Source organism: Papaver somniferum, chromosome 7 (assembly GCF_003573695.1).
Source record: "Papaver somniferum cultivar HN1 chromosome 7, ASM357369v1, whole genome shotgun sequence".
NCBI classification, from domain to species: domain Eukaryota; kingdom Viridiplantae; phylum Streptophyta; class Magnoliopsida; order Ranunculales; family Papaveraceae; genus Papaver; species Papaver somniferum.
In genome coordinates, this window is record NC_039364.1 from 231,013,406 (window position 1) to 231,025,672 (window position 12,267).

The window sequence follows — 12,267 nt, forward strand, 5'->3', positions numbered from 1 at the left end:
AAAATCCAAACACAAATTCCAGACCTTAATTCTCCTAAACCAGATTAATAATCTCACTTTCCATTACTGCACATGAAAGCAGAAGCTAGACGGGTCTCACCAGTGACCAAGCTTCTTCTCATGTTCCGGCCATACCTGAATTACCGAGAACCACCATCACAGCTTCATTACTCTATCTGAGTTCGAGAACAGAGCATCATCAAAAACTATGCTCCATCACCAAAACCGGAAGCAACCATTAATCATTGTTCTCTTCAATACCCACGCATCATTCTCGTCAACAGTAGCAACTCGAATCACTATCATCGTGAGGATAAATCAACGGCATTATCACTGCTCGTATTCAAGCTGTTCTCCTCTTTCATATTTGAAGGAGATAAAATCTCATCATTCTCTGTTCTGATCACCGAGTTCATCATCACCATCAATCCAAAACGGATCTTCCCATTTTGTTCCCTGAATGAATATTTGAAGTTAGGGTTTTAGGTTTCACAAAATTTAGAGCTACAACTTAATCAAACCCTTCGTCTGATTCTTCCCATACCCGTCATCTAAAACAAAAATTACCTAAACCCACGACTTTAATTTCAAAAATCAGCAATAATTTCTTATCAATTTTGAAATTAGGGCTAGCTGGATGAGATTTAGGGATTTTAAAGAGGATGAATGATGATGTCTAATTTGCTGTATACTGGAGAAGACAAAATGAGTGAATGATGTAGAATTAAAGATGAGTTAGTTTGGTTTATTGGATTACTTCAATTATACTTACAGAGAACAAAATGGAGTCCGAACCTGGAGGGAAGAAGGTATACCAATGGTGGTCCTGTTTTTTTTATGCAAAGGGTATTTTAGGGTGTTAAGAATGAGTATTTATATTGATGAGAAACAGGTGCACTGCACGTGCATAATTTAGCCACGCAGACACTTTGTTGAGTCAACTAACTTTGAATGGACGAAATTCCTAACGAGGAGAGGTTTTGCTAATATTATTTCTGTAGGGGAGGTAACTCAAATTATAATCTTCGGCGGGGGAGGTAATGCAAATTACCCCTATTTTATACCATAGAAAAACATTTGTTTCACATTTATTATTGTCATAGTTTTTCAAAAAACTTCTTTTATTTTGTAAGAAAAAGTCTGCTAACTATAACCCCCAATATTTTTCAAAAAACTTCTTTTATTTTATAAGAAAAGATCTGCTATCTATGACCCCAAACGGCTACGCAAAGAAGAAAGAAATTATTATCGCATCTTACTAACGAGTTATAAACTCAAATCGTATATATCATCATTCAATGACTTCACGACAGTACAATAATAACATCTCCAATTTGTTGTCTTTAACGGTGGAACTAAAGGAGGGTTAATATCACCACTTTCCTTACAAAAACCTTGACATGTTAGTATTCCACCCCTTACAAAATAAAATCTACCAAGTTAGTCCACCAGGTCGATTAAGTTAATCCAAGTGATTTAGTCCACCAAAAAGACATGTTAGTATTCCACCCCTTATAAAATAAAATCTACCAAGTTAGTCCACCAGGTCGATTAAGTTAATCCAAGTGATTTAGTCCACCAAAACGACATGTTAGTATTCCATCCCTTATAAAATAAAATCTACCAAGTTAGTCCACCAGATCGATTAAGTTAATCCAAATGATTTAGTCCACCAAAACGACATGTTATTATTCCACCCCTTACAAAATAAAATCTACCAAGTTACTCCAACAGGTCGATTAAGTTAATCCAAGTAATTTAATCAACCAAAACCTAAATATTCACCTTCTAAAACCAAGAATTTATTTATGCCTTGATGGTTACATTTTCCGAGTAGGAAGAAAAGAGAAAGAGAGGCCGAGGGGGAAAAGTTTAAAGTGCTAAAATATTTAGTTTACCACTTTCATAGTTTAGTCTGAAAACTGAAAGCCCTTTTGTCCAAGAACAAGTCTCGTATAGGAATACAAACTATCTCGTGTGGATTTATCTCATAAAAGTACAGATAAGTTTTTACGCCGACTCATCTTCCTGGATACAACCTTCCCAAAAACATGAGATTTCATTAGTTTAGTCCATCATGTCCAAAAAAATTTGCCACATCCTTCGGCCGCCTCGATGTTTTACTGTAATTTTTCTTTAAGTCCCTGGTTTGAAAACCTGGCTCCCCCACCGGTTACCTTCCATTACCTTGTGTCATTTGCCATGTTCTCTATTGGTGTTATACGTAAGCTGCGACGTGCACTGTTGTATTCACCTCCACTAGTACACCTTGTGCAAAGTTTCGGGCGCCTGAAAATCCGATCGTTGATTGGTGGACTTATTTGAGATAATTAAGCCCACATACACAGCCCAGTCACGTTTCTGGAAAGTTCGCATACAATCTCCACCATTAGATTAGATGATCCTAACTTTCCCACCAAGAGAAGCTCGAACCTTCGAGAAAGAGTCTGGAACTTTCATTCTTCTTCTATAAAAACACTCCACTTCATTTCATTTCTCATCCACAATCAGACAAAATCTGAAAAGAAACTTATATTTCATCCTCATCCCCAAATTTTCCTTCAGAAAATAAAAAATGCCGTCACGATTCTCAGGTGCAATCACTCAAGACTGGGAACCAGTAGTACTCCACAAATCAAAGCCAAAACCATCAGATCTCAGAGATCCAAAAGCTGTGAATCAAGCATTAAGAGCAGGTGTTTCAGTATCAACAGTGAAGAAATCAAACGCTGGTTCTAACAAGAAATCATCATCAGCAGTTCCAGTCATAGATGCAAGGAAGCTTGATGAAGCAGGTGAACCAGCAGCGTTAGAGAGAGTTTCAACTGAAGTTAGACAGGCGATTCAGAGAGCAAGATTAGAGAAGAAGATGAGTCAAGCTGATTTGGGAAAACAGATTAATGAAAAACCTCATGTTATTCAAGAGTATGAAAGTGGGAAGGCTATTCCTAACCAGATTGTTTTGGGGAAACTTGAGAGAGTTCTTGGTGTTAAGCTCAGAGGCAAAACTCATCATGGAAAGTGAGGAGGAGTTTCAGATCTGGGGTGTGAGGTGTTGGTAGGTTCATGTTTTTAGGGTTTAGATGTGGAAAGTTGTAAAAAAAAAAAAGGGGAAAAACAAAATAGTGTGTTCTGAAAGTGTTTGTGAATGTGGGTGTAATGAGATGTTGGAGTATGGAAACTAAAATGTGTTGTTGATGAATGGAATTTTTAGGTTCGTTTAGATTTAAGTTTCTGTTGATTTCATCGCTTTAATTTCGTGTTTTCTGCTACTTCTGGGTGTAATGAGATGTTGGAGTTGAAAACTGAAATGTGTTGGTGATGAATTAATGGAAATCAAGGAATATTAGTTTCTTTTAAATCTGCGTAAATCTGAGTTTTAGTTGATTTCATTGCTTTAATTTATGTTTCGTTGATGGAAATTTGACTAAATGCCTTGCAAACTTGAGCTAATTGTAAACCAGGATACCGTCCTCTCTTTAAGAAACACAGAAACACACAAAACCAGTACCCTAGATGATTTCACAGGAACCCTTACAAGGTAGAATTCAATTTAGGTTAAATTCCAGTTTCATTTATTGGGTGTTTATTGAATTAGAGTTCGAATTTTGTTTGGAGTTGGTGGAGATGATAAGTGAAACTTTGTTGCATTGAATGAGGTAGGTGGAAAGTAAAGTACAATCTGATCATCCAATTAATTCAAAAACCTGAACTCAACAGTGCCACATGCTGCTTTAGCAGTGGGGAGATTCAGAATAAGAAGAAAGCCAAAACAGCACTCCCAACATATCATGGTTTGACCACTGCACATTGTACATAGGCTGTGTTGTTCAACAGAGACCATCCAACTGTTAGTTGGGAATCTGATGCTGCAATCCGGCTGCTTGGACGATGATCATTGGTTGCTTGACTCGCTTGTAAAGACCACACAGTATGTACTCAGAATTGCGAGCCCATTCATTAGGCTTATCTCATCTAGGCACGAAAAAAGTTGCACAATCTGTATGATCAGAAGACAAACGTTGATACCCGTAAGGCCCGTAACCACAAGCCACGAGTTTCACATGTCAATGACAAAAACAAAAAAGAAAGGGAAGCGACTTCCTTTTTTTTAAGCGTTTTTTTTTGTGTGTGTGTGTGTGTGGAAGAACTCAATTTAAGCCTGACTAGGAATCATGATTCCAAATATTAACCCTTGTTTCTTAAATTTGAATCCCGATACCTACCTGAACACTGAAAGTATCTCAGCATCTGCCAATATATATACCCGACTATCAGACAGAACTTTATACTTACCACGCAACTTTGCATGACCTTCTTCCTCGGGCTGGGGAATACTGTGAATATCACCAAGGTAGGCATATCATATTTCCCTTTGCGTAAAAATATTTTTCATCTTCTCATATAATGCTTTGATCGTCTGTGTTCCTTCCTCCCCGCAATTAACTATGTTCATGAAAATATTAATGTTCGTCTGACATGCACCGCAGAATTATAGTTTCTTATCGATACTATTTTATTTCTCGAATGCAGTAGATCGTTTTTGCTAAAGTACAGTTTGTCAACGCGCGCATAGTCCCAATGTCAATGGGTTGGATAACACGTAAACTCCGTCTCTGCATCCCTCTTGGTCGTCAAGAACGATCAGCACCAAATGAAGGAACTGTAAGATCTGCTAATATGTTACAACATTTGAGTATGATTCTGGATAGCGAAAACACTATGACATATGAGGTAAAAGCCTTTGACATAACTTCTCCGTGAAATAAGGTGCATGCATCACTTGAACCGTAATTGTTTCTTAGTACAACTAATATGTGATTTTACATTGCAAACTGCAGCAACTACTAGAATTGGATGAGAGTCTCGGTGTCCAAAGAAGTGGATTATCAGAAGAAACCATCTCAAGAAGTTTAGAAACACGAACAGTTCACATTGAATCTGCGGCGTCTATAGATCAGAACGAGGAGGCTGAGATCTGCACTATTTGTCAGGTAAATATTGAAACTGGATGGTTAAGCGTTATTATTAGTAAAGTAAGACTAAAACTCGTCTACAACATAATTTGCCCATAATATTTGAGCAAGAAAATTATTAGGATGAAAATTAAGAATACGCAATCTAACATATACTTTTGTTGTTCGTTTTACAGGCAGAATATGAGAGCGGGGAAAAAGTTGCCACTCTTAATTGTGATCATGAATACCATGTGGACTGCATTAAGCCTTGGCTGAGAGGGAAGAATGCTTGCCCAATCTGCAAACGCCCAGCTGCAAACACCCAGCCGCAAATGCCTAGCTGTGCTATGATTGACCATGTGCCCAGCAGTGTGGCATAAAAAGGACTTCACAAACATCGACTATGGGTTGTTTGTTAGTTCTCTTGCACATTTGTAAATATCTCATTTTTTTAATAAAGGCAAAGTTTCTTCCTAGAAAAAATCCCATTACAGTTTTTTTTAACAAAGCAGAGTCCTTGACATGATAAGCTAAATTTGCAACAAAATCTAATTCCCCTTGACTGAATCGTAGCTTGCTCTGCAACTGAAAGTAAATACTAAATGGGAGAAGGTTGGTGCATGGTTGTTAATATGAATCACTGTTAATAATGCTGCCCTTTCATGCTGCAGAGAATGAACAAGTGTGGTGATATGGAAAACTTCACTGCAAACCCCTACAAAATTACCTTGAGGACAACAATTGCCAGTAATGACTGAGAAAGAAACTTTTGTTGCACACTACGCAATTCAGTTGAGAGGCATAACTTGTTCAACGGTATGGGATCAGACGGCCAATTAATAAATTTCTCTGGAGGGCCCTATTAGCCGCTGCAGCTGTTTGTGTTCATGGCTGCTTCATGTGGTGTTTCAGGGTGTGCCTTCTTTGTTGATTTGAAGCTGGCTCTATTGATTAGTAAGGGCCTGTAATTCATTGGGTCTTTGTTACTCAATTTGAGCCTGACTAGGAATCACGGGTTCCAAATATTAACCCCTCGTTTTCTTTTTCCTACCTAAACACTGACATGAAGCATCTGCCAGTATATATACCCGATTATTAACTAAACAGAAGCACAAGTTTGCACAATCTTCTTCCTCGGGCAGGCATACTGTGAATATCACCGAGGTAGGCATATCATATTTTCCTGTTGCTTTCTTAAACATCTTTTTTTGTAATGTTTGTCTGACATGCACTGTCGAATTATAGTTTCTTATTGATAAAAATTTATGTAATTGTCGGATGCAGCAGATCGTTTTTGCTAAACTATAGTTTGTCAAGGTGCGGATAGTCTCAAAGACAATGGGTTGGATAACACGTACGCTTCGTCTTTGCATCCCACTTGGTCGTCAAGAACGATTAGCACCAATTGAAGGAACCGTAAGATCTGCTAATAATCTTGTACTACCATGGGATTTGGAACTGAGTGACATAGACATAGATGAGGTAAAATCCTGTGACATAACTTCTCCGTGAAATAATAAGTTGCATGCATCACTTTAACCGCAATTGTTTCTTAGTAAAAACTAATATGTTATTTTACATTGCAAACTGCAGATACTACGAGAATTCGATGAGAGGCACAGTGTCCAAAAAAGTGTATTATCAGAAGAAACCATCTCAGCTAGTTTGAAAACAAAAATAATTCACATTGAGTCTCCGACCTCTGAAGATTGGAACGAGGAGGCTGAGATCTGCACTATTTGTCAGGTAAATATTGAGACTGGATGGGGTAAACTCATTAAGCGTTATTATCAATTATCTAAGACTAAAACTCGTTTGCAGCATAATTTTCCCGTAATATTTGAGCAATAAAGATTTTACGATGCAAATTAAGAATATGCAATCTAACATATACTTTTTGTTGTTCGTTTTACAGGCAGAATATGAGAGCGGGGAAGAAGTTGCAACTCTTAATTGTGATCACGAATACCATGTGGACTGCATTAAACAATGGCTGAGAGCGAAGAATGCTTGCCCAATCTGCAAACGCCCAGCCGCAAATCCCCCCAAAAAAGAATCCTAGTAGAAAATTTTATTTTCAGTTGCAAATTTAGCTAAAGAGTGAGCCGCTATCTAGTGCATGATGTCGTAGATTGACTACCTCCAACATCACCATATGCACTGTCTCTAACTTCAGCAGCTGCCGAATATCTTGAAAAAATCATAACCTCCATAATTGACATGTACTTTTCAGATCCCATGGAGGAGACCAAAAATATGTTGCGGTACCAACACCTATTCATATTAGTTTACTTATTTAGTTTCTCTATATTAGTTCCCTTGTTTAGTTTAAACTCCATAGTTAGCATTACTTGTTTCACAAGTATACGTAGTTATAAGTACAACTCATGAGCTTTGTAAAAGACTCAAGAATTAATACAAGAACTCTTTCAATCTCTTTGATCTTCTTATTCTCTTCTTAATCTTCTTCTAAATATCTTAATTCTTCAACTATCCGGGTTTTATACCTATTTTTATCACATAAACCTTGTGTTTTGGTCTAGAACCCTAACATCTGGTACAGAGCAGGCCACGATTATACTCAATTTTCGACCAATTTTTTTTTACAATGTTTTACACTGAGAAGATTTTACGCGAATTTCGCATAGAAGAAAAGTTAGCCCGTGAAGATGACAGAGCTAAGCATAAACTTGACCTAGCTGAACATGAAAAATCTCTGACATCGAGTTTGACACAAGCTCTGAGATCGGAACTAAAAAACTCTTTACGTACTGTGTTTCGTGAATTTTTTCCCAGCCTATTGCTCATGGTACTGGTCATCAACAAAACCATCAGTTTACTACTAACCCTAATATTGGTGATAGAATTCTTGAAAACCCTATTCATGTTGGAGCTATTAGTTTGAAATTTCCTACTTTTGATGGAGATGACCTTGATGATTGGATTTTTAGTGCCGATCAATATTTTAGTTTACACATGGTGGCTGACAATCAAAAAATCACTATCGCTTCCGTGCATCTTTAAGGTGATGCTTATGCTTGGTATCGTTGGAAGAAGACCACGATTACTGTTACTACGTGGGTAGAGTTTTGCTCTTTAGTTCGTGCTCGTTTTGGTCTTGAGAGATTTGTTGTTGCTAAACAAACAGATTGATCTTCAACTCAAAACAGCATTCATATGATTTCCACAACAAAAGTTAGTGCAGAAACCAAAACTACTTCTCAAAAGGAAGAAGTAAAACAACAGGTCGATGAGGTTCCATATGTTTCGCAAGAGTTTAATACATCAGTTTATGTGAATGTACAAGCTACTTCGGTAAAGCAAGATGACAGTCAGTTTAAACATGTTTCGTTGTCAACTGAAGAGGAATCATTGTTTTCTAATGATACTATCGCTGTTTCGACCACATCAGCTGGATATGAAGCGAACGTTGTTTCTATAGAAGAAGAAGAAGAAAATCAAGACGACAAGGTTTCACATGTTCCGCTAGAAGTTAATGGTGAGTCTTCAAATTTCGACAAACCTAATGATTTAGTAGTTCGTGATATAGATTTATCTTCTTCGTCTACTGTTGAGAATGATCAAGTTCTTACTCATGGGGAAACACGTACAATCGTCTCTCATGTAAACCCTAACAAGGATCATCTTGTTGAGTTAACTCCTGAGATTTCTTTCATGGTATATCCAACTAAGGGAATAAACTATATATCATTGCTTTATAATTCTGACTATAAGCTTGATTACCTATCTCAAGAAAATATAAGTATAGAGAATTACAATGGACGATTTCGTGGTAGAATTTTCTCAAACGCCGAGAGAGTATCGTTGGCACAAGGTACGACAAAATAGTTTGTAAGAAGAAACATGTCTTTCAATCAAGACGTTGGTATTTGCATGAATGATACTCGATTGCGACCAGCAATAAGTATAAGTTGGACAGCTGCGCATCTACCCTTTCGGTTTCAAATCATTCATCTTTGTTCGAGCCTGGACTTTTAACACAAACTGATGAATACGATGCTAACACTAAGTTAGATTTGGTGGACTGTAACTATGAGAATTATGTTCTTCTTTTCGCAAATCTTCTTGGAGTTATTGTGCACATACGCGATGTTGTTGCTTATTACAATGAAGAATTTTACAAGGAAAAGTCTTGCAATTACACGAATGTGCTGGTAGAAGCCCACAAAGTTGGTATTCGAAAACTGGTGATGGACATGCATTCAGTACTATATTCGGAACCATTTCTTTCATTTGCAAGTTTCGAGAAGAACAAACATAATTATATTGGACGGGAGCCAGCTAACTCACTGATTACATTACTTATTCCACAAGTACTGCCACTACAAACAGCTGCTCAGAGTTCTGGAATTTCTCTTTATATAAAAGATCCATCTATGGATTTTTCAGCGCTAAAATGTGCAGATAATTACACAGCTTTTGAGCAGAAAGGCATATGAACCTGATATTTGGGAGTCAGTTGTATGTGGCGCCATAAATCCAGAGTTTCCAAACCTTAATGCTGATACTAATGGAAAAGTTGAAGTCCTTCTTGGAGAAATTTCTGTTGCTCAAGACAAAATAGTGAGAAATGTTATCTTCGTAATTGGAGTTCCTGCCAGATACATGGACGGCGACAAGGATGCATTCACGAGATCAACTTCTACTGGAAAAATAATACTTTGTTTCTCAGCAAAAATCAACATTAAACAAGCTATTTTGGAGCCTAAAGGGAAATCTTCAACTACTGTATATGAAAATGTTGATAAATCTGGTAGTCTCACTTTCGGTAATGTCAATGAATGGACTGCACTTCACTGGGATGCTTTTTGTGGAAGAAAGCGGAGTACTATTGGTGCTCTAGTAACGTTAGCAGATGCTCCTAGAAAATTATCAGGTCCTAGTCCGAAATTTCCTTCTAGTAGAACAACTAATCTTGTTTCTGCCTGCAGAAGCAAAGGAATTATTGATTCTACGTTTGATTTGAAGGAAAGAAAAGGGAAGAACCATCGAGAGACCTTCTCTAATGTGATAGCTGTACAAACACTTTCAGAGCGCGGTCCAACGCTAGACACTGTTGGTACTCCGGATTTTTCACTGAAGGATTCGTTAAGTGCTCAAACTGCTGCTCATATTCACCAAGTCTACAGGGTTTAGTCTGTCCAAAAGAAGTTATGACGTTTTCGTCAGAAACTACTTGAACTTGGAACTACCAAGTATTACAGCAAGAACGAGTATCTACGGCTTATTCATGCTTCGAACCATAAGGTCTGGGCAACTCTAACTTTCCCCGTGTTTGAACCTTCTAATGAATGTCAGCCGTTTGAACCTGTGGAAATTTTTGAGATGCTAAATGTTTGTGAAGCCTATATATATTTGGCTCAGAATTGTGTTCCATGTGTACATTGTAATGTTCTAACAGAAGGTAGTGGTATGAAAAAGAGTTGTGCAAGCTTTGATGGGAGCTGTGCAGGGCAAATATGCATGTGGACAATTGATTTGTCATTTTATATCACTAGTCATTAGCTGCGAAAGATCCCTACCACCCAAGTTGTCCAAGTACGGGTTATTAAATCCAGTGAGTGGATGTTTAGGGAAAAAGTGATGTTTGGTTTCTTCCTACAATCTAGTATTACCGATGACGGCGAACACCAAGTTTTGTTATCTTCCGTCATAACCACTATGGAAATTTTTAAAAGCCCGGGAATTGTTAGTGAACATGACGCAAAAGGAGACAAAGTATTTCTAGAATTTTTAAACTCAGATAATGGGCATAAAATTTTACAAATAGAGGAATCTCTTGGAAAAAATAATTTTGTTAAGGCGCTGGTCGAGAAGATCTCTAAGTTGATGCAAATACGTAAGTCTGGTAATGATTGGCAATGTGTGCCACTTTTCCTAGCTATAACAAATAATTTACTTGGAGTGGAGTATCTTAGGCTACTGATCTTTTTAATGATTAGAGCCCTGAGAGTCAGGGTAGATTGGATCAATTACTTTGACATGTGTACTGACATAATTCCTTTTGGCGGACAAAATATAAGTGTTCTTGAATCAGTTTATACCGAAGGGAGATTGTTAGATGACATCATAGTCTTTTCAGCACCTATTGATGCACCGTCGGTTGAGACACTTCTAGATGATGCAATTGACGTTAGACGTTACGTCGAAATTAGAAGACTTGGTTGGTCAATTTTATCTCAAGACAGAAATGTAGTTAATGAATCAAAGGAGTTATTCCATTTCTTGGACCAGCAGAGGAAAGAGTCAATTGGTTGTGAATTCCATGGTACAGAGTCAATTGGTTGTGCATTCCATGGTATAGCTTAGAAGTTGGGAGATATCCATGATGTACTCATTGTGGTACTTGTTGGCATAGTTTTCATGACCACCACTAATGAAGTGACTTTTGTGTTTGATCGTGATAAGTTTTTAAGAGAATTATATGGAGAATACATGACACGCCGCATTCGTTGTGTCGTGATGTATTTCCAGAATTTCAGGCTTGAGGACAAGCCATTTTTCGAGAAGGGTGGGATGTTGCGGTACCAACAGCTATTCATATTAGTTTACTTATTTAGTTTCTCTATATTAGTTCCCTTGTTTAGTTTAAACTCCATAGTTAGCATTACTTGTTTCACAAGTATACTTAATTATAAATACAACTCATGAGCTTTGTAAAAGACTCAAGAATTAATATAAGAAATCTTTAAATCTCTTTGATCTTCTTATTCTCTTCTTAATCTTCTTCTAAATATCTTAATTCTTCAACTATCCGGGTTTTATACCTATTTTTATCACATAAACCTTGTGTTTTGGTCTAGAATCCTAACAAAATATGGTTTTTGATTTCATCTCATTGTGTTGTTAAATGAAAGCGTTAAACTTCGGTTCAAAATTGTCAAACACAAAACAATTGCTAGCTTTCCAAAGGCACCATGATGAGCTCGATTTGTAACAAAATCTAGATATTTTTGAACTAAAACAAAAATTATTTCCAAACAGAAAAAGAAATATACTAACACTGAAAATTGATAGCATACATAATGTAGGATTCTATTGATTTAGAAGGCTATTATCGGGGTGTCACATTCCATTAGAGGGGCGTCACCTAATAGGACAAAAACGGGTCACCCATAAGTAATACCAAAAACTCCTTATCTAAAATAATTTTGTAATGACTAAACAACTCTTATTTAGTTAATTTTAATTTAATTTAATTAGATAAAAATTAAATTAATGAATTTTGTTGTATACTTGGTGAATTTTGGGACAAAGTTTTTGTGGGAAGAAAAACTGGCCGTAAAAT

The 12,267-nt window shown here is 37.0% G+C and overlaps 2 protein-coding genes across 2 annotated transcripts; both read left to right on the forward strand.

The window, feature by feature from the left end:
* Positions 1-2,491: 2,491 nt before the first annotated feature.
* LOC113293466 (multiprotein-bridging factor 1c-like) lies at positions 2,492-3,363 on the forward strand. The gene has a single exon (XM_026542093.1). The coding sequence runs from the start codon at positions 2,576-2,578 to the stop codon at positions 3,023-3,025; it is 450 nt and encodes a 149-aa protein (XP_026397878.1). The 5' UTR covers positions 2,492-2,575; the 3' UTR covers positions 3,026-3,363.
* Positions 3,364-4,587: 1,224 nt separating this feature from the next.
* LOC113296096 (E3 ubiquitin-protein ligase MBR1-like) lies at positions 4,588-5,338 on the forward strand. Its single transcript, XM_026544434.1, has 3 exons — positions 4,588-4,734; positions 4,842-4,994; positions 5,153-5,338. Exons 1-3 carry the CDS (start codon positions 4,588-4,590, stop codon positions 5,336-5,338), a joined length of 486 nt encoding a protein of 161 aa, XP_026400219.1.
* The last annotated feature ends 6,929 nt before the right edge of the window (positions 5,339-12,267 follow it).